We start from the raw sequence: 23,364 nt of genomic DNA on the forward strand, positions 1-23,364 counted from the left end.
TACGAATAGTTATGTTATCGACACCTGCACAATTTTTGTAACGCGGACGAAAGCAAATTACCGAGATAGTATACTTACCTGACCCCACAGTCCAAACCAGGGAGTTTAGAGGGATCAAATTCTCAGGGAGGCCATCCTCTGAGCCACGCACGAGAAGGCGAAAACACCCGCGTACTTATAAAACATATAGCATACAGAAACGAAGTTCGTTCACGAAACACTTTGTTGTTCGTCGACGTTACACCTTACAATTCTGCAAACGAAACTCTATAATCTCCATTGTTTCAACTACACACAAAATCAGAAGCAAACAATCCAAGAATGCTAACCCACAAGACTACAAATTAAAAAGTTCTCTTGATATGCATAACTCAAAATGTACAAGTCGAAGTGCCCAATAAGCAAAGGCATTAGTACTCCCATTTCTTCATCTCCATACCATCAGGGGGGCTACCCTCCACCTTCTTCGAACCGACATCTTTCCAGTTTGTCGACAGCACCGTACCGTTTGATTCCACCTGCATTAACAAGACAACCTCGTCATGTAACATATATGATGATAAAAACGCATAATAAGCGCCTTGGGTGACATATCAGGGCAAGCAAAGGCCAATCCCTCATATGTGAAAAAGAAAATTTCTATTTGTCATATATAAAATTAGAGGTATGAGGTATCTTACAAAAGATTTCTGCATCGCCCGTCTCATGTCTTCATCAGCATCGCTGTAGATGTCGCGGAAGAGCTTGTTCAATGCTGCATCGCCGTCTAGCTTCTCTTCTTTCTCCTGCAATACGATCAAACAAGCAATTCGAGAGATTGTAAGAGACATACTAAATAAATGAAAAGCATCTGAGGGTATGTGCATGTTAAAGACAAATGAGGTCGGCGGTTCTGTTTTAAGTGCAAGCTGTACCTCCTTTTTAACTTGAGCTTCAAGCCGATCCCAATCAACTTTTGCTTTTGAAGATGGGTAAGCAGGCCTCTGGGATTTTACGGCTGCAAACAGGAAAATTGGCCTTAGGGAATTGAAGGAATTCAGAATGGATCAGTAGCCTTAAACATCATACTGTACATGCAACCAACTTCAAAGTTGCCCAAAAGGTGATCATCACATGCACATGCAAAAAAAGGAACTTGTATAATACCACGAGTAAGAGTACAGGACTTAGATGACTGATATTTTCGTTATATATAAACTGTTTGTAAATGACAGTCAACAGCATAGCCATCAAGTAAGGTAGAAATAGGTAAAAAACCAAAGGAAATACCTGGTGATGCATTTATTCTTTGTGGGACAGACTTCGTTTTACTGTATTCCAGGGATGTCCATGTAACAGGTTCTGCTTTTGAGAGACGAATCTCTATCTTTGTATGCAAGACTTGATACTTGCATTTTTCAGGTACAATCTGTTTTGTGCAGCCAGCGGAAGAAATTTAAAAATAAAAATAAAAAGCAAGATGTCTAACAGAAAAACATTCAAATGTCAAACACCACCATTTTGGGACGCTTAAATATCTAAGGTAATCTTATATGATACTTCAGAGCAAAAAATTGGGGGAAAAAAAAGAAAATACTTCGTAACAGCATTTTGTAATTTTGGAGAGAGAAAATACTTCAGTGCCTACATGTGGGTTGAGGTGTTTAATTTGTTCATATCTCTCTCTCAAGAGAGAGAGAGAGAGAGAGAAACTGGTAATTCTCAAAAAATGAAATGATTAGCAACCAATGGCACTTTAAAAGGAAGCTAAGAAGCCATCTACTACTAAGTGCATATGCTACCATGCAACATGCATAGAGTAGTCAAATTAATATATTACTATGTCCAGCGGCCCTTTTGAGCTTGATCAAAAGGTACATTCTCTGGAAAAGCAAAACAACTGTATATATAATTATGTAAACAAACTCAATTCAAATTGAAAAAGACATGAAGAATTTAATTTTACAAGCAAAAACAACAGCAATCATGGAGGTGACCAGTTTATATATTTCCCTAAATTACAGAATAATAGCAGAAAGAAATTATGTAGAAATGCATTGATTTTCAACAAATGGAGCTATTTTACAACAGCACATGGACAGAGAAGGAAGAGGCCACGGATTGCTTTCAGAAAGGATCTCCCATGTAAACTGCAGTGATAGTTATGAATATTCAACAAGGTGAAACTTTCATACCTTTCCAAATAGCCGTGGTTGAAAATGGTAGGCTTCCTCACCAGGGATATCAATTGAGACACTTAGCTGAAGAAAATGAATTTGCCAATATTAGGAAAAATCAAAGCAAACTGGATAGAACCACAATAAAACGAAAGACGGTAAATAATAGGCTAAGGGAAACATACTATTTGTTCACCAAAATCGACAGTCACGTATTCAGCTGGAATGCCCTTCGCAAATATGGTCACAACAACCTCAGTAGCACTATTATAGTAATCATATCTGCAATACAAGACCAACTTCTCAATGACCTGTTTTGAGCAGCTCTGAGGCATATAAACAAAGCAAGAAAAGGAAAAGCGAATTTCTTAGAGAGCAACCCATATCAACAATGCAACACAATCCAGAGGGCATTTTTGTTCACCCTTTGAGCAGTCTATGAGAAATGGTTTTGAAAGGAAGTGACGCTACAGCAATATGATGTTTCCATCTAGCAATTAGACAGGATTATAAGATTGTCCAGAAACAACGACAGTAATGCAAATTGAATCAACTGCATTCAAATAGATGTACTGACATATATTAAATAATAAATACAAACAATACAAGGTTTCAAAAGAGAAAAAGGAAAGAAAAAAAAAAAGAAAAATCTTGAAGGCACAAAATTGACCACAAATTTGCAGAAATGTTTCACATTGGTACTAAAACAAGATATGTAAAGTTTAAACCAACTCATTGACAAAGATGTATCAGTAAATGTGGAGAAACCCTTCACGGCAATTAAACAAAAAGATCAACTAAAAAGTCATTGAGAGTATCCACAGTACCTGTATTTTGGTTTGCTTGGGGCTTCCACCATTGGCTGATATTGTGAATCAATTGCAGGTCCGGAAGCCTTCACATTATCAGTCGTAGTAACCACTGAAGAAGTTTCACTTGGACCCTCCATTAGTTTGTCTGGCACATTACCAGCCTCCTCTGCAGATAAACATATAATTCATTAGATGCACATCAGTATATCATAAAACCAGAATATATCGTATGAAGGCAGACGAACAACAATATGCTGCCTCATGAAAGAATCCAAATAACTACAAGGTTTTTATTTATTTATTGTTTTGGCCTTGAAAAGAAAAACAATCATAAAGTCACATAACATGAACTCCGTGAATTTAACCAGTTATAAGGTGTTCATTGATAAGCTCAATAAGAATTAAAACATAATTAGATGAGATAACAAGATATATATTCTACCCCCATAAAAGTAGATTTGTGCTCTCTAATAGGAAGTCATAAGCACATAGATATTAAGATCCAATATGAAGAAACATTCGCATAGACTATCAGCAAGAAACAATAAAAGCATACCAAATCACTTCTTACTATTACAAATTACAAATTACAAATTAAATCTCAGTACAAGTGAATACATGCACTGTTGCACTATGCATTTACTCTGCTCTTCGTACTACCAAAAAAAAAAACAAGGACTCAATGTAACCTCCAAAATGCATCGGTAGCCTGCTTAAATTTTCTTGCTCTAGATCAACATAAGGTGATACATCTTTAGAAGGAAAACACGACTGTCCTGTTTCCTTCATCTAATAGACACATATTAGATGAACATCTCTATGAGTTAATAATGTTAAAGTGTCTGAAAAAGCAGGTTCTAAATACAAAGGAATTGGTCTAGGCTTAACTTAAGCTATATGGACCTTGTTAACTATCAGAAAATCAACTTACAAGCATTAAGAAATGAGTCCACAAAATATATTTACAGAATTATGACTAAATTAAATGGCCCAAATTCTGGTCTCACAAAATACATAAGTTGGTATGAGAAAACAAGTTGTAATCAAAATACCTGCAATGCGCTTTTCACATTCCTTCATCAATTGAGTGAATCTTGTGTCACCAGGGGCCAAAGAGGAGCCTGCTTCAAGGGCAGCCTTAGCAGTTTGATACTCTTCAAGTTTGATACAAGCAGTGCTGTTGAAGATGATAAGTATAGAAAGTAAGATACCATAATAGGACATAAGTTTCATAGATACATGAAGACAGGGTAGAAAGCTGACATAGAGAAAAATGCAAGAATGAACCACCGTAGAATGTGAAGAAGAGAGAATTGACATGATACGAAAAAGACGCACAGACACATCATAGTGCCCAATACTTTCAGCAATTAGGCATGGAACTTGTATTACCTAAAACACAACCTAATTTCTCAATTTCATGGAGGAACCTCTCAAGAAAGTGTGATTAACCAGCCTCCCATGACAAAACCATAGAAAAATAAACAAGCATGTTCATTCGAAAACTGTTATATTCTGTTCCAAAATTTCATGGAGCAATATTAAAACCTTCCATAAATAATGTTGTATGAAATTTTATATGGGATTTCTAGCAAAGGCAGGTTAAGAAAGAGAAAAGTAAACATCCTCTTTCTTTGAGTTGTCATATCAGCTAGGCGTCACGGCCACTGACATGAGACACGAGACACGACACGACTCGAACACAGCGACTCGATAGCTTCCAAAAATTTAGAACACAGACACAACATGAACACCGCTAATAAAACACCATATTCTTAGTATAACAATATACACTTATTATATATAAATAGTTAATTGTGCTAAAGTATTATCATATTTTTCATACGAATGAAAGTTAACAAATTTTTCATTGATAGTTCATATATTTTAAGGAAAGAAATTCTCTGCCATACATAATTTATTTATATTGTCTAAAAAAATTTATATGCATTCGTCAAAAAGCTAAAATATTTATTTTTATCCTTACATTATATATGCATAAAAAATATAATATAATGTAATATATATATATATATATATATATATATATATATATATATATATATATATATATATATATATATATATATATATATATATATATATATAAACAGGATGCTCCATGGACCTGTGTCGAACCCACATTCATGGCATGTCCACGTTAGACACGAGTCTGACACAGACATGCGTGTGTCCATGTCGGACACATGAGGCTTTTAGAAGCGTACGTAATACATAGCATATCAGCCAAAAAAATGGAGGTATCTGCTGGACAAAATTCTTTCCCCACTACCACATTGTGCATGTTTTTTACAAAGATGGAAAGCATAGACAGGAAAGAAACCATAAATGATTATAGCGCCAATGACAAAATGCACTGACCCTTTGCGTAAATAAGCCTTGGACATTGCAGGTTCCAGCTCAATGGCTCTATTTGCATCTGCCACAGCCTCTGCACAACAAATTAATACAAAAAATTAAAAAACTATCAATTAATGCTCCTATATGAAGCTAAAGCAAAAGTTAGAGAGCAGCTCTCAAAAAGTCTCTTAAATGTCACTCTAAAATATCGAGCAGATATCCGCTTTCATGTTAATTACCTACCCTGAATATGTTATTCACTCCTGACAGTTCTCTTCTCTCTTAAAAAAATTGTGCATTTTTCCACCAGAAAAATTCCTCGGGGACAAGGAATGCTCTAAACAGAATTATGTTTTAATATTCATACTCAACACTTCCCCTCATATTTGTGCTCATGACTTTTAGTTAGGCCCTTGACATGGATACTGAATTTACGGCTGTATTTTTTTTCTTTTTTCTAAATTAAAAGACAAATGTGTCTAGTGTGGTTTAAACTAAGGAATTCCTACTCTATTACCGTGTAAAACAAACAATTACCCTCTAAAAGCTTAAGCCACTGCGGAACAGTGTTTTCATTTATACATCCAACACAGCAAGCAAAAGATGTTAAATTACACTCATATTAGAGATCCTTTTAACAAAAAAAAAAAAAAAAAAAAAAAAAGATATCAGAGATTACGAGATGATTATCGTTTCAATCACTCCAACAAAGAGACGATAAGATTCCTTTAAAGATCTAACAAGCAATCATCGAACATGTAAAACTACTATATAAGATCTTCGCCACCGCAACCAGAAATTACACTTTGCTAAATCCATTATTTGCAGCAAAATCTTAAAAAAAAAAAAACTAATAATAACAACAAATCAAAGGAAATCACAAAGCAACACAGAGTCAACTAACCAAGGAAAGCAATCGCGCCACGACAAAGACACGGAGAACAGAGAACAGCGAAACCCTAAAAGATCGAGTAGGGATTCGAGGTAGCATTACCGGTGAAGTTGCCGAGCTTGATGTTGGCCTGTGCGCGATCGGCGTAGAGATCGGCGTTTTGGGGGTCGGCGTCGAGAGCCTGCGTGTAGAGATCTACCGCGAGGTCGAAGTTGTCGTCCACGAAGGCCTCCTTCGCCCTCTTCTCCAGATCCGACGCCATGGGAGGGAGCTCGAGCTGTAGAGAGAGAGAGAGAGAGAGAGAGAGCGAGAGAGACCGACGAAGAGGCCTCTAGAAGCCAAAAAGGAATATATAAAGAGAAGTGCGAGTGCGAGTGCGAGTGCTCGCGAAGAGGAAAATCAGTAGAAGTAGAAGAGGTCTTTGGATTGGAGAGATTCTAGAGAGTTCCGCGCGTGAATGGGTATGAATATCCAACATATTTATCCGAACCCAAATTCAAAAACAATAAATTTAATCAAAATACTAAACTAACATAATTTGATTACAAGTATAATTAAATAAAATTATATTAACTTAAATTTGAGTATAATTTTTATCTATATTCGATCCGTAATTCGAAACCAAACACATAAAAGATAAGTTCGATTTTCGGCTTATGTACGCTGTGGCTTTTTTGTTTTCTATTCGGATTTAGTTTTGGATTTTAAAATTTTATATCTAGTCAAATTTGGATGCAATTTTAAATCTTTTATTCAAATTCAGTAATTTTGCAAAAATCGGCCCAAAACCGATTCATTGAAATTCCTTGTTTACCAAATTCACTCACTGCAGAGGAATGTTCCATAGACCGATTGCACCACGTCATCTATACTCCTCGCTATCCTCACCGTATATTAAAGAAATTAATTTGTAATTTTTGAAAGTAAAGGAATGTGATGGGCGATGGAGATTTTACAAGGCCCGAATGGGCGGTCAATAGTTAGTGCGGTCCATGGATGGCATGGTGAACCCGGTCCAGGCTAAATCTGTCATAGAGAATAAATATCCAGGCTGTTATAGATTCCAATTACATGCTTAAAGTAAAGTAATGACTTTTATAATATTTTTTATTAACTATATATTTAAGAATTTAAGAATTAATTAACTTGTGATTTAGATTAAGATTTCTTATCTAATTTCAGTAATTATTTTAATGTTCTGATCTATTCAACGCAATTGTTAAAAAGATAAACACTAACATAGTTTTTTACCAACATGGATTATTTTAGATAATAGCTAAAGTGTAGAGAAATTTTTTTAAAAAAGTTAGCCTCGTTTATAAAAATATATTGTAACACTCCTACCCTACCAACATTATCAGGATATTCGAAAAAAAAAAATATATATATATATATATATATCCATGTGTGTATCTATTTAAGTTTTTTTATCTCATTCACTTAAATAACTTTAGTACTAATCTAAGATGTGGAAGCAAGGAACATTATTTTTTCTCTTTTTCCTTTTTTAAAGTTAGTGTTTCTTTTAATAGTTGGAAGTAAGGAATATTACATTGTAAAGCAATGTTGAGATGGTGTTTGGTTTGTCAGACAATGGTGGAATATTATTTTGGAAAAAAAAAAATCATGTTATGTTCTCATATTTTGAATACAAAATTCTGAAAAGCAAAAAAGTGAGTTTTTTATAAAATCTAAAAAAACTTATACAGAAAATTTGATTTTTTCGAGAACTAGATGAGTGAAAAATATTTAGTCAGCTAAAATTAATTTTCTCGAATGTTTTTCCAAAAATCAAACGCCTCCTAATCCATCAAACTCAAACGGATGTTTCTCAAATTCTTATTCCTTACCCTATAGTACATAAAAGGATGTTTCTCATGCACGCCTAGTTATAAGTATAAATATAGTTGATAGTAGATGAGTAAAATACTTGCATGAAAAATTGCCTAATAAATCAATTTAAATCATTCTGATTATTTTATTTTTAAGTATGTGAACCTTGGATGAAAAAAATTCTCCGTAACAGTTATTATTGTTGGCTATTTATTATTGGGCTAAAAATAAGTTCAACTTTCTGTTTTGTAACAATAGGTGCAGAAAATTAATAAGTTGAATTTGCTGAGCCTAATAAGTTGAGTGGGACTGCATTTTACAAGAGGCCTAATGGCAAAAGGTCTAATAATAAACCTACCGCCAAAATGAGTTGACTTAGATTGAAGCTCGTGAGCATTGTGATTGAGTCTTTAAGTGCGATGGGTGCGCCATTCCGATCAACACGTACTTTTGAAATAGCTCATTAGCGCCTACAATTTACGAGTGGTATCAGAGCCAATTGCGCGGGTTCGAATTCCAAATGCATCCAAACTAATTCCAAATGTAATCAAAACTAAAAATTCGGTAACTTCATGTTATAAACTTAAAATAATGTGCTAGAAAAAAGTATTATTATATTTTTGTTCTATTTTATAATTCCCAATCTAATAAGGATTACAATAAACGCTCTCTTGTCTAACCCGACTAGTCTCAACTACATCAACTTTGAGTAATCTGTTTATTATTATTATTATTATTATTGGAATTTGGAAGGAAAGAGTAAAATGCATTAAACCATACCAACTTGGCATAATTCCTACTGATACGCTTATGCTTACAAAAAAAAAAAAGGAAAAGAAATAAATTAATAAAACAATTTACTTATACCATGTGAATATGTGATAAATAGAATTAGTGCCACTGCTATTGCAAGATGAGGCATGTTTAAGTTACTTTGATATATATATATTTAAGCTTAGTGTATCACAAGTTTAAATAGTAACCATAATGGACTGTCCCTAGCACAAGTGGTAAAAGACTTGGTGGTTGATATCCGAGGTTTTAAATTCGAATCATAATAGATTCACATTTTCGGTTAAATTTAAATGAAATAAACAAAGCATGATTAGTACTCGCATTTTTAGAAAAAAAAGAACTGATATGATCATGCTCTCAACTTGTTAGTATTAAATGATTGGAACAGAGAAACTTATAGAATGGAACAAATATTTAATATTAGAACATTAGATGAATGAGACGTCTCATCAAATTATTTAATATTGGAACTGATATGATCAGGTTCTCATGGGGCATAATAATTCTTGCCCTTAAAATGTTTTGGGCCTGGAAAAGGCCCGATTGGGTCATTGGTCGACAGGTCAAACCTCAAATTGTACAATTTAAAGTCAAACTCCACTTACAAGCCCATAATTTTTTGTTACGCTATGTATAGTATATAATAGGCCCAATTGAACAATGTCACATCACTTATCATAATTGCATCTAGATTATCAAAACTTGAAGTAAAAAGTACACAATCTATCTGATACATAAACTGATCACCTAATTTGACTAGATTAGCGTATCTTCGTTCACTCCATGTTCACTGATCTAGCGCCAAAAAAAAAAAAAATCAAAAATCAAAAATTACTCTTTCTCACTCTTATTGCGCACAATCAAGTAAGTGAAAGGACCCAGTCCTATGACTAGTATTTTTTCTATATTTAAGACCCAAAAGTAAAATATAAACTATACGGATCTGTCAACAATAAAATAAGAGCATCGTAAAGAATTAGCTCCCTTCAGTTGCTGCAGCTCTGGCGATGTCCAACCATGTCGCGCGAGCACAAAAATGGCGATCCAAATCCTACTTTTTCCATCAAGAAGGGCTCCATGCTCGCCGCGTCGCTCATCCCATCCGCTCCCATAAACAACATATCATCAACATCCATCTCCTCGCCTAAGTCTTTCCGTCCGCTAGCTGTAGAAGTTGCAATCGGCGAGAACACTACTTCTTCCGCCGATAACGAGTTCGGGCTCCAATACGGCATGTTACAGTTAGAGACGGAGGAGGAGACGGGCGGAGGAGGAGGAGGAGGAGAAGGTGGAGGAAACTTTTGGCGTGTGGTTCCCGCGAGGGAGTTGCGGTGGGTCGGCATAGGGTGGTTGTGCTCCGCCGTGTACGTAACAACGAGCACCGTTGGGTCCGTCGGGCTCCGTTCGACCTGCTTTCGCGCCACGCACCCTTTCGAGCTACTACACCTGTAGTATCCCCTGGTCTCAAAACCAAAGAACATGAGAATTCGCTTTCGATTTGTGAATAAGAGAAGCAATTGAGTACTTGGTAAAATTACCGGGGATAGGGAGAACCCTTGATGGGTTTTTGGCCGTATTTTCGCCATGACCATAGGTCGGGAGAGAGGCCGTCATCGGGGACGTGGCACACGACTCTTTTGTGCTGCTTCTTTTGACTGCAATTTAATTGGATTGTTTGATTCAAGACAAGCGTAGTGAGGTGCAAATGTAAATTAGGTTTCAAAAACTCGATTCCTCAAATGAAATCGTCGCATCAATTTAGAACCATACTTCGCGACTAGCCAAACTCTAGTTATGTACCTTCTTTTGGGACGGGGACTACGAGCGAGAGGCTGATGAGTACTCCGCTGCGACTGTTCTTTTAAAGTCGTGGTGGTGGAAAATGAGACCACTGGTTGCGGCTTCTGAAACAGTTTCTCGTGATCAATATCAAATAAAAATGACTCACAAAGCTCATCATGCTCGACCAAAGAAACTTGATCTCCTCTCATGATCTCAGACAAAAGCAAAAGCTCTCCTTTCTCTTCGTTCGCGAACTCTTCTTCACTAACCGGCGTAGGGAGCAAGGGAAACGGATCGAACGTCGTCACCGCGGGTGGTGTAGAGAAGCAGCAGCTTCTCACCACTGCATTGAGATCCCAGTCCCAGTTGTTGTTCACCTCCATGAACAAACTGTATTGATTTTTCGAGTACACGTACAACTAATATATTATCTATATATCATCAACGCGCTTTTAATAGAACCATAGGCGCTGACTTTTTTTTTTCTTGATTTGGGTTTTTGAGTGTGATTGGATTTGCTGCGATACTCCATTTTCAAATTTAGCAGTAGCAATATATATATATATAAGGTTCTTCCACTGTTAGGATGCGTTGACTTGTGAAAATGTCAAAGTCGTGTGAAAAATCCTTTTGGCCACGTACGTACGTCCTTGTCCCACACGTCAACTTGAGGGAAGAAAAAATAAAAGCCTCGCCAGAGTGGACCCCACCTGTGCCACTTTGACGAAAATTCGTGGACCCTGGTCTATAGACCTGATTTAGCTCAATCTCTCTCTCTCTCTCTCTCTCTCTCTCTTTTTGGTTGGGGAAATGATTGTAAATCCATACATGCACTAGAATTAATCATTGATTGTAGAGAAATTAAGTGCTAACTACTCGCAATAATGTATAAATCTGCATTTTTTTAAGAACTCAAACCTAACTGTTCCTGACATGACTGGATGTGATTTACAATATATACTGATCAAAATATTCATATCATAAAAATTATTATTTTTTGACTTTTGTGGACGTTTTCTCTTATAAAGAAAAATAAAAGCCTCAATGCAATTTTTATTATTATTTAGAGCACAAACAGTAATATATATAGTATGAAATTTAAACATTATAATTTTATGCATAAATTATTTAGATTTCGAGATTATGTTATTATTTTCATTCTTTTAACACAAATCCATTAACTACAGGTCGAAATACTTGTGAAGTAAAAGTGTTTGCAATTTATGCATCTACATAATTTATTTGATGGATCGTGATAAATGGAAACCTAATTTTTGGACGTGCGAGATGCAAGTAGGTAGTGGCTATTTGGATAAGAAAAGTCGGAGAGCGAAGAATCTGTAAATTTCGCTAATTTGATTTTGTCCCCACATCCTACCAAAATTGAAAGGCTGGTCTCATTAAGATCATGAGTGGGAGTTTATCTCGTCAGTTCAACGCACAAATAAATACCGATGCTTACAATCTTTTTAAAGTTACAAATTTAATATCTGAAATATACAAAAATAAACACGCCCTTAATTAGTTGGTGACTTTGGTGTGGGAAGTAGTTGTGGGTGATTGAGTGGGTCGGTTGACACAGAAAATGAAAAGCAAGAGCACTTTTAACAATGGTGATAGCTAGGCTTAGAAAAATCATTTTCTGCACCGAATGTATAAGTCCATTAGAAAAAGTTTAGATGTTTAGGGTATATCCCTGTTTAATCAAAAAAAAAAAAAGTTTAGATGTTTTAAAATCCAAAATTTAATATCCAATGATATTTGAAAAACCTACATACTAAAAATCATAAGATGTTTGGTAATTTAGATCACATACTTCAAAATTATATATAAGTATGGTTCATAGTGTACTTGTACACCCGTTGCAGGCAACACAGGGCAAGGTCGACGTAACCGCGTAGGGAGCTACAACGGGTCGTGGTCCATAAAAATCCAAACTTGGTGATTTGATAAGATCGTACTGTGCAAATTGGCACGTATCTTTTCGTGGATATAGACAATTTGCTCCCATAGTTTAAAAAAAAAAAAGCTAAATTAATTATATATTTCGCTAAAATTTAGAATTATTTTTGCTGTATTTTGTTTATATTTTTTCTAATATTTTTTTTTATTGAACTGTAGATTTTTTACTGTAATCATAAAATACGGTTGCTAATTAATTACTGTATAGGATGGTGATAATCATCTTATCAACCTATTAAATTATCATTTTTTGCTGTTGAATTTTTGTCCTATCAACCTATTAATAATCATGTTTAGCCGTAGCTTTTATGGAAAATTTTTGCATTTCAAATACTTTGCTACATATGTACTATCTCGGTGATGATCTATCAACATTAAAAAGTTTTGTTTGCAAAAGCTTATATGCTGGAACTTGTACTTATTGCATCAATTTTTTTCCAATTATGCAGGTGTGTGCTGAAAAAAAAAAACAATCGCTAAATTATAAAAAAATCATCTTATAAATACTCCTTTTTTTCACCTTTTTCTTTCTAACTTTTAAAAAAATATATTTTATACTCTCAACATTTCAAGTTGTTGCATTTAACCCCTCTCAATCAGGGTTCCATTACTATTCTATATTTATATCAAAATTGTCCTTCAAAATAACAACAATATATTAATTTTTTAATTATAAAAAAATAATTTTAAAGGACAAAATATAGATTTTTGAAAGTAAAAAACAAATAAAAGAGTCTCTTTTCAAACAAAAAGAAAGAAAAAGTAAACAAGTAGATACGTACAAAAAAATTTTCTGTAATTTAGCCAAAAACAACATTGCAAAACCACTCCTAACTCAAATATCTCTGCAGGACTCGGAAGAACGGAGAGGAATTAGTTCAAGATATGTGCACGGCACGGGCGATAAGAGGGACATGCACGATCTGCGACCTGCGCAGAACCATGGCGTGCGCATGTCGGCGGTGCATGCATCGCAATGGTCGTCGGGTCGGGGACGGGGATGGGGACGGGAACGGGGATGGGGAAGACTTTTTTCAGGCCTCTCCTAGCTAATGCATGCCCACATGGCCTGGTCCACCGGACCACCACCCCTTCCATTGAAATATCGGTCTCCAAGCTAAGATTGTGATCTAAAGATTCTAAAAGTAGTGATGTGTACCCCCCAAAATCTACATCAACACAATAATCTTGTTATTTATAATTAGAAACTTGCTTTTCTATCCATTTGTGTCATGTTTTTGACAAAGATCCATATGCAAAACGTTGCCTTATCTTCTCTTTTTTAAGCTGTACGTACGTACACATTTTGTAAAATAAAAAATGCGACTACCTATTAAAATAACACAAAAATTATAAATACTTTATTTACGACTGAAAATAACCTCATTGTGTACTTGGTTTTTAGGCGGCTTTCGTGGCATCTCCAATATTAGTGGTTGCATACGTATATGCACTTGATAGCTATTTACTTCATTAGGTCTTATCCACTTACTCCGAATGGAATGAAACCCCACTACGTACCAGCGATTTCCCAGAACTTCACATGCCGTAATCATAGCACCATGTATATGTTGTTAAATTGGAGAAAATTAATAATGTTAGGAGACTGATGAATTTCGAATTTAGAACTTTTTTTTAATCCTATATTAAATTGTGTCAGTTAACAATAATTTTAATATTTATATTCAACACATGGCTCTTGCGCGTTTTTATCTAGCTAGCTAGTAATCTCGTTGCTGCTAGATCAGTTGATATATTTGCTTTTTATTGGAAACGTTGAATACTCGCTTGAATCACTTGTTAAACATGAATATATATAGACGTACGTATTACAGATTTGAAGGAAAAAAAAAAAAGAAGAGAAAAAAAAAGAGATAATGATCTCTATATTTTACCTTGAGTTTGATTTCTCCTTCGCAATGCGATGCGGATTTGGCCGAAACATATCTCTATCCGATCTGTTCTTCCACCAAAAGTGCACCACCCACGACCAGTGCCTTCAGTGGATCGAAAAGTGCGAGTTCCACAACAAGGATGAGTGTTCTTCAGATCACTCGATGTTTCGAGGCTTCCACATTTTTGGCAAATGGCTCTTTTACATCATTTTATATTGTACCAGATTAAGAGGTTTCGAATTCGAATGTCGTTATAAGGCTCTAGTTTTATTTAATTAAAGCCGGTTCCGTCTTGGTCCTATTATAAAATCTCAAGTCCAAATGTGAGAGAGGCTTATAAAATCTCAAGTCCACACACGTCCTGTGCGTTGTGTGGGATGGAAGAGAAAATGGAAGAGAAAACAGTGAACCATTATTCACTCGGTGCGTGTTTTCTAGATTTCTTATGGTGATGGACTTGGAGAATGTACAGACAAGAGACTTGGATGAAGATATGACTATTGTTTGGGATAGATGGATAAGTAGACGGGACTTGCCATCCTCATTTTCGGTTTAATAGCTTGTTAGTGGATCATCTAGAAAGCCAGGAACGATGCGATCTTTAGATCGGTCAAGTCTGACCCATTGCATGGAATACAAAAGATTAAATTATTGACGAACCAATGGAAGTATTATCTGTCATTAAATTTGTACCACTGTAATCGATTTTTTATTTTTATTTTTAACCCCTTGGAGGCCTGTGTTGCCTCACCTCTGTAACTTAGTTTATTCTTTCAATGAATGAAGTAGGTAGTGTGCTACTTATTCCTAAAAAAAAAAGTGGCTATTTCATGTTATTAAAACTCCTAAATTGAGTACACTATTTTCAAAGTTAGAGTGAGTTAGATCACGCTTGTTTATGCATATTTTAGAGCAGAACTTAAATCTAACAGGTCCAGTGATTTGTTAGTAGAGATGTCAACGGATCAGATTCGGGGCGGATTTTTAAAACCCGAACCCAAATCCGACTCCGAACCCGAACCCGAACCCGAATCCGAACCCGAACCCGACGGATTTTAAAAATCTATATCCAAACTTGAACCCGACCAAAAATCCGAACCCGAACCCGAAAATTTGAACCCGAAACAATTATTTTTTTTTCAATATTTCAAAATATATTATATATATTAAATCTAAATTTTTAAAATACAAATTCAAATATAACATCAAATATATATATATAATACATAATAAATTCGAATTCGGATCGGGTTCGGGTCGTACAATCAAAATCCATATCCGTCGGGTTTTTATTTTTTATATCCATATCCGAATCCATATCCATATCTGTCGGATATATCCGTTTCATTCGGGTTCGAATTCGGATAACATTTCGGGTATCTATACTCATGGACATCCCTAGTTGTTAGTGCTCATGTTTGGATTGTGTGATGTAGCTATAGATTCATTGTAGGTGCACTTCTCTTGTTGGCCGCGAATGGATCATCAGTTTATAGCTTAGAATTGAGGTATGGCTTGAAGTCGCGACTTTACTCTCCAGAAATGAGATGTTGATCAGTTTGTGCAGTTGATTTGAAACAAAACCTGCGAAGAATCTAATAATTCTTTAGTTTGATCAAATTCGAATTAAATATATCATGCATCAACTGCAAAACTTTATAGCAATCCAAATTCAAATTCTCCCCAATCTCGTCTTCGGGGATTGGACCGGACGATTTTAAACGGGTTCAATGGGCTTTCTTTTCCCGGTCCGGTTCACCGGCCCAGCAAACTTAAACCACCGGTCCATACGAGGGCTCGTCTCCTCCTCCCTCCTCCGCGCGTCACCGCCGACCCCGAATCCATGGCGATGGAGCCGCGGCGATTGCTCGTCCTCTACGCTTCCCAAACGGGGAACGCCATGGACGCCGCCGAGCGCGTGGGGAGGGAGGCGGAGCTTGGGGGTTGCGCCGCGGTGGAGGTCGTGTCCATGGATCGCTTCGATGCGGTGAGTGTTTACACCTTCTTTTTCGCTCTTATTTGGAGATTTGATTATTCTAGGGTTAAAAATGGTGCTCGATTGCGTCTAGGGTTGTTTACCGAAGGAGCGTGTTGTAGTTTTCGTGGTGTCGACGACGGGGCAAGGGGATCCACCGGATTCCATGAAGGTAGGCTACGCAAATTGGTGTTCTAATGAGAAATTTAGGTGGATTTTGTGCTGAGATCCCTTCAACCATAACCAATTTGGAATAGACTCCTTAAATTCTTCTAATTTATTAAATTAAGGAGTTTGTCCAATTTCTAATGTGTTTATTATCTATTTTCTGCTAAATATGTAGTTTTCTTTGCTGAAAAGTGGTTAAAGCTACTAAATTTAATGGAATCGCTATTAAATTTAATATAATTCTCAAATTGATTGACTGAAATCGCTAATTAAAGCTGCCACTCGAGAAAAAATAAAGTTGAGTGGTCTACTCAAAACCCCCCCCAAGTAGCTGAGGGGGTCACCATACAAATTTACCTCAATATTTTTCACGAATTTCTACTCTATTTTCTATTTTGGCAGGTTTTTTGGAGGTTTCTTTTACAGAGGAATCTCGGTAACCAGTGGTTGGAAGGATTGAACTATGCTGTATTTGGGCTGGGGGACTCCGGATACCAAAAATACAATGTAATCTTTTGTAAGAGATTGAAATCGTTTCTCTAATTGAACTAAATTGACTTGGTTTCAAGTATGATGATGAGACATAAAATTCAAATGATAGATTTTGCTTTCCTGAAGATTGTGTATAATCATGTTATTAATGCATTTAAATCAAGTTTATAAGCAACTGCTTTGTTGATATCTATTCTTGGATATCAGTTTAGTTAATCCTTGAATCTAATGATATGCTAAACTCTAAATCTTTTTTTTTTCAAAACTACAATCAACTTGTCAGTCCAAAGTTTCAAAACTCGTTTATGGTTATAGAGCAGAAGAAAATTTATGGCCGGCAATTTGATGCAAGATGCGTCTTTATTTTTAGATGTACTAGATATGCTGATTCCTTGTGCTATTCATTATTCATAATGGGGAAAGAGAACTAATTTCATCTTATGTTTGTTTGACTGGAATTATATTAGTTTGCAGTTTCATTTAAACAATATTATGTTAAAGTTCAACTATTTTCAATTTTTTACACTTATTTTTCTTTTATTGCAGTTTGCAGCGAAGAAGCTGGACAGAAGGCTTGTGGATCTTGGGGCTAAACCAATTATTGAAAAAGGTTTGGGAGACGATCAGCACCCTTCAGGGTATGTTTTCAATTTTAGCTCCTCTCCTGCCCCTTTGGTTAATGTTTTATTCCTGCTTGCCTTGCCGCCCTTTTTATCAAAACCATTAGGTATCTTGTTGAACTTCATGAAGCCCTTTGATGTTAAAGATAGTGCAAGGATATTTTATATGACTATAGCTAGTTTTTCTTCTTTTTATTTGTGAGATGCATGCCCGAAATCCTGAGTTTTTTGCTTCATGGAGAACTGCATTTTTTTTTTCTAAATTTAATTCCTTCATGGGGCCGAACTAAAACCCAATATACATTTATCCACAGGTATGAAGGTGCTTTAGACCCATGGTTGTTGTCTTTGTGGAGGACACTGAATCAAATATATCCATCGATTTTACCACGGATGTCAGATATTTTGCATCCAGAAATGAGAACTTTGGAGAATTCAAAGTTTCAGGTCATTTACCATTCAGCCGACTCAGTGCAACAAGATTCAGACATGTCAGGTGAAAAAGAAAAAAGTTAAAAACTTCTTTTTTACATGTGTATCTTTCAAAGAAAAGGAATTTGCTTTTTTGACATTTTTGACTTACAATTGTCACCATTTATTCAGAACATCCTGAGAACTTTGTGAAGCTGATTGAGAGAGCTCGCTTGATGTCTCCTGCACTTCAGTGTCATGATGAGGAGAAGCCCCATCACTTATTAAGGATGGTATGGTAACTAAAATGTCCATTACTGTGAGTAGATTAAGTTGGATTTTTTTTTCTTTTATCAGATCTAATCATTATAATACTATTCCAGGAATGAATAATTGATCCTTGAGTATGAATACAGTATATATGTAGAGTTCTTTCAGGGAATATTCTTAGAATGACTTTTTACATTTAGAGCTCCTTGAGATTTTTTTAGTGGGATGTCAAAATAGGCTTGGATTTTGACGATATGTTAACTCTTGGGATTTAGTATTTTACTGTAGCTTGAATAATCATGACTAAACATGCAACGTCCTTAATTTTGCCAATTTGTTCTTAAGATCTACCATTGGAATTGCTGTATATTCTATTCACATTCAATATTTGATGTTACATCTACTTGTATATTTCCATTTCTAATTTGTGGAGAACTTACTGTTAATACATCTGTAGGTGACAAATAAACGATTAACCAAGGAGGCCTATGATAGAGATGTGCGCCATTTTGAATTGGAGTCTCTGTCTTCTGTAAGTTCTTCTGTACAATGTCTGGAAGTCGCTGTACTTGTTTTCGAACGTTCAGAATGTGCATATAGATATAACTTTACATGTTTGTTAAGATTTCAATTTTGGCACGCTCAGGTCATTGATTTTCAAGTAGGCGATGTTCTGGAGATTCTCCCAGGTCAGAATCCAAGCGTTGTTGATGCCTTCTTACGACGCTGTAATCTAGACCCTGATTGTTGCATCACAGTACGCCATAACTTGTCCTGTTTTCTCTGATTGTAACTGGTCATAGCCAGATTGAAACTTTATTGATGGATCAATTTCATAGTCATGTTAGTTTGTCTACCTAGATGCACATGGCTTCCTTAACCCTTAACAAGACCAAGATTTAGCTTATGTTTGTTGCAAACTCTTCTTTTCCAGATTCAGCGCAGAGCTACAGAGAAGGAATCTCTTGATCCAAGCCAGAATGGCGTGGTTCATCCTATTAAACTAAGATCCTTTGTTGCATTGGCAATGGACATCGCATCAGCATCTCCTCGACGGTATTTCTTTGAGGCAAGACAGTCTATTTTCTGTTTTGCATTTGCTAAGTTTTAGTCTATCCCATTATTTTTTCTGCAATAGTATTTGTCCCATTATTTTTTCTTCAATAGTATTTGTTTGGTATATTTAGATCTCTGTTGCTCTAGCACATTAGTCTTCTCTTCTCACTCTTGGAAAGGCAATGAATTCACATAAATACCATGTGACATTATCCGAAACTTCACCTGAATACTTGACACTTTTCTACAGTAATGGTAAAAATATATAGTTGAAGAACAGCCTTGGTGCAGCCAAATGCAAATCTTGCCAGTTGCCGCAAACACTATTGTTTTTCATTATCCTCTTTATTAGATCACAATAGAATATATTTTCATGCTTGCTTTAGCCATATCACCAAACATTCAGTGGACTGTTAATATCTTCATTTTGAATATAATTGTTAATCTCGTGAAAAAAATTGTATCTGGCAATTCTTGGTTTATCTAAGTTACGGTGTAACTACTTGTCAGATAGAAACATAAAATCCCTGAAATAAAATTGGTCACGGTTCTGCTTGTGCTGTGTGTTATTTCTGATAAGTAGTCTGTTGTACTAATTCTTTTTATTTTATGCTCTTCAGGTGATGAGCTTTTATGCCACTGCCGAACATGAGAAGGAAAAGCTCCAACACTTTGCCTCTCCTGAAGGAAGGGATGATCTATACCAGTATAACCAGAAGGAGCGTAGAACTGTTTTAGAGGTAAATAATGATGACGAGGCATCTTCCATGCTGCCTAAAAATAATGTAATATCAAGTTATTTACGTGGTGCTGTTACTAAGACCTATTTCTTGCTCTAACCAATTATCTTTGCCACTTATCAGTGTCATATATAACTAGCACCTCTTTGTAGGTACTAGAAGATTTTCCATCTGTGCAAATGCCATTTGAGTGGCTGGTACAGCTAGTCCCTCCACTAAAGAAAAGAGCATTTTCTATATCTTCCTCTCCCTTGGCCCATCCGAATCAAGTGCACCTAACTGTTAATATAGTCTCATGGACGACACCTTTCAAGAGGAAGCGGCATGGTCTCTGCTCCACGTGGCTAGTGGCACTCGATCCACAAGAGAGTAGAGGTAGATTTTTGTAGTTCTCAATACATGAAACCTTATCGTATATCTCTTTGCGAAAGAAAAGCCTACCTTTTTTAATTTTGCAAGAACAGGACACTTTTCAACTTCTAGGACTAAATTGCCCAATGTTACAGGAAAATGATGTGCAGTTTTGAAATGATAGATGTATATTTCTAAATAATCGATGTACGACTTAGAAAGTATGTGATTGCAGCCTAAAACAGTAAATCGATCGTTAAAACTATGCACTATGTACTGGAGTCTTTGGTTCTTAAACTGAAAAGTGAACTAAAAGTTGCGAAAATGAAAAAAGGTATCCCATATTTGCAAATTCAAGAAAATGGTGGAGCTTTTTTCTGTTTTTCTTTCTTTTTTAGCAAGAAGCTCATGTATTTTCAACCTTCACATTAAAATTTGCAATAATTTTGTCTACAAATAGGAGTCGTCATCCCTTCTTGGATCCACCGAGGCTGTTTGCCTCCACCACCTCCATCTCTTCCACTTATACTCATCGGCCCAGGAACTGGCTGTGCACCATTCCGAGCATTTATAGAACAAAGGGCAGTACAAAATACAAAAGGGCCAACTTCCCCAGTTCTCTTCTTCTTCGGCTGTAGGAGTCAGGAAAGCGACTTCCTATATGAGCACTTCTGGTTATCTCATTCTCAGAACCACGGAGTTTTATCCAAGGAGAAGGGTGGTGGCTTCTTTGTGGCTTTCTCTAGAGATCAGCCGAAAAAGATCTATGTGCAGCATAAGATTAGGGAAGAAAGTGCGAGAATTTGGAGGCTGTTGAATGCAGGAGCTGCGATATATATTGCTGGGTCTTCCACGAAAATGCCCACAGATGTTACTTCGGCAGTTGAAGACGTTATTGTGAAAGAGAGCGGGATGTCAAAAGAGTCGGCTTCGAGATGGCTCAGGGCATTGGAAAAAGCTGGTAGATTCAATACCGAAGCATGGTCGTGATATATGTATTTATAAAGGAGAAAAAGAGTACAGGTCCTGGCAACTTATTGGTTGCTTTCATGCAAGGCTCTCGACTCTTCGGTTTTTGATCAATACCATCTCAATTTCACTACTCTGGAAATAAGTCATGTAAGGTGCATGTTCTGCTATCTCAATGTGAATTAATGTAGACTGATGGAAGCCTCAGCGCAAAAAAAAATTGAAAGCTTCAGTTAAGGAGCCTATGCTGAAACAGGATATGCTTGAAATTTCCTTACTTCAATTCGCCTGTTCGCTGAGCATGAGGAGTATGGATGTTGAGTACCTTTACTATTGTGTCTGAGTTCTCTGCTTTTCAGAATCTTCTACTAGTGTTGTAGTGTACTAGTTCTGTAGTGTTAGGATTGAACAAATTGTAAGTTCATTGTTTTCTTGATTCTATTGTTCAGCTATTTCGTTACTCATCCCTCTCTATCTCTATTATTTCCGCGAAGTTGGGGCCTTGAATCTCATTTTCGAAACAACACATACTTCAGGGGATCGAACCGCAACCTCTTTACATGGTCATCAGAATAACAACCCTAATTGGTGATTCTTAATTACGCTTTCGACGTCATTTATCCACGCAATTTTCAATGTGGTGGGTAAGCAATTTGCCCTTTCCTTGTCCGATTCACTCTCCTTTACTGAAAACTGTTGATCCTGATTGAGGAGCTACCACTTTGGAACCGGAATTTTAGCCGTGAAGATGAAGTATAAGTTGTTGGCAAAATCTTGTCCTAGAAATTAACCATCTTTTATTATCCCTATTATTCTAAGATAACGAAGTTTGGGACATGTATATGTTATCAAATGACATGTATAGTCACTAAGATAACGAAGTTTGGGACATGTATATGTTATCAAATGACATGTAGTCCAACTAAGTAATTCTTAATGAGTATAGAACTAATTAATTGCTTAATATCTAATTATTGATGAACACTACCATCAAGCATTCGAAAAAATCACATTTTGAATGATCTCGAATCAATTTGAAAATGACCCGATTAAATCAATTTGATCCGATCCACGTTTTTGACTAAATCCTAAATTTCATTCGATGTAATGAGTGTTGAGTCCAAAATGTAAAGTGAATTAAAAATTGTCCAACGTATAATTCGACGTGGTGTATAAGTGATTATCGGATCTTATGGTCATGACGATAATAGTACAAAATGGGAAAAATCTCATGTTGAATATTAAAGATAGAAGAATGAAAAAAAAAAAAAAAAAACTCAATTCAAGTTGGATTAAAAAATTTGTTTATTCAACATTTTGATTTGATCAAACTTGAAAATAGTTTTTAATCCCACTAATAATGATGAAATCCAACGCACTTGCTGCTGAGCCATGCCACATATAGTTGACAAAGAGAAGACCTGTCCATCACTAACTAAAGTACTGATAAATTTAATTATTCATCATACCTCATGTTGATGAAGGATCAATATTATTCAAAATATTAATCAATTAGAAATTGGTTTATGAACAATCTAAATACTTTCATCTGAATTTAAGATGCACCGAATTATGTGCAAGTTTTCTTTTGAAAATACTAACAAGGGCTATAGTTGTTCTAAAGTAGAATTCGAATATGAATCTCACCGATCTGCTCTAAGAAGTGGTGCTAATCAATCTAGAAATTTCAAAACTCAAATTACAGGTCCCAAATATGAATGAACAAACCAGTCTAAATGTGAAGGACATTTTCTATGCAGCAGTCACATTACGTCAGCTATACCTAGTTAATAAAAAATTTTCATTTAATAAAAAGATATAAAA

General features: G+C 35.8%; 3 protein-coding genes across 6 annotated transcripts; 1 reads left to right on the forward strand and 2 right to left on the reverse strand.

Annotated features, from left to right (window-relative positions):
• On the reverse strand, nt 157–6,663 carry LOC109722496 (protein SGT1 homolog). The gene is made up of 10 exons (XM_020250578.1): nt 6,324–6,663; nt 5,351–5,420; nt 4,021–4,145; nt 2,984–3,134; nt 2,342–2,438; nt 2,175–2,240; nt 1,270–1,408; nt 915–997; nt 681–785; nt 157–518 (listed from the first exon to the last, which is right to left on the reverse strand). Exons 1-10 carry the CDS (start codon nt 6,481–6,483, stop codon nt 411–413), a joined length of 1,104 nt encoding a protein of 367 aa, XP_020106167.1. The 5' UTR covers nt 6,484–6,663; the 3' UTR covers nt 157–410.
• LOC109722507 (probable WRKY transcription factor 27) lies at nt 9,550–11,138 on the reverse strand. The gene is made up of 3 exons (XM_020250599.1): nt 10,650–11,138; nt 10,388–10,504; nt 9,550–10,307 (listed from the first exon to the last, which is right to left on the reverse strand). Exons 1-3 carry the CDS (start codon nt 11,012–11,014, stop codon nt 9,836–9,838), a joined length of 954 nt encoding a protein of 317 aa, XP_020106188.1. The 5' UTR covers nt 11,015–11,138; the 3' UTR covers nt 9,550–9,835.
• Nucleotides 16,249–22,004, forward strand: LOC109722171 (NADPH-dependent diflavin oxidoreductase 1). Of its 4 annotated transcripts, XM_020250072.1 has the most exons (12): nt 16,249–16,475; nt 16,558–16,635; nt 17,034–17,138; nt 17,670–17,761; nt 18,058–18,239; nt 18,347–18,447; nt 18,882–18,956; nt 19,071–19,181; nt 19,359–19,493; nt 20,101–20,220; nt 20,373–20,595; nt 21,032–22,004. In XM_020250072.1, exons 1-12 carry the CDS (start codon nt 16,332–16,334, stop codon nt 21,559–21,561), a joined length of 1,896 nt encoding a protein of 631 aa, XP_020105661.1. In that variant the 5' UTR covers nt 16,249–16,331; the 3' UTR covers nt 21,562–22,004. The 4 variants fall into 4 exon arrangements, with proteins under 4 accessions (XP_020105661.1, XP_020105662.1, XP_020105663.1 ...); XM_020250073.1 differs by lacking the exons at nt 16,249–16,475; nt 16,558–16,635 and having other exon boundaries at nt 17,034–17,148; XM_020250074.1 differs by lacking the exons at nt 16,249–16,475; nt 16,558–16,635; nt 17,034–17,138; nt 17,670–17,761; nt 18,058–18,239 and having other exon boundaries at nt 18,380–18,447; nt 19,071–19,113.

Source organism: Ananas comosus, linkage group 16, assembly GCF_001540865.1.
Source record: "Ananas comosus cultivar F153 linkage group 16, ASM154086v1, whole genome shotgun sequence".
Lineage (NCBI taxonomy): Eukaryota > Viridiplantae > Streptophyta > Magnoliopsida > Poales > Bromeliaceae > Ananas > Ananas comosus.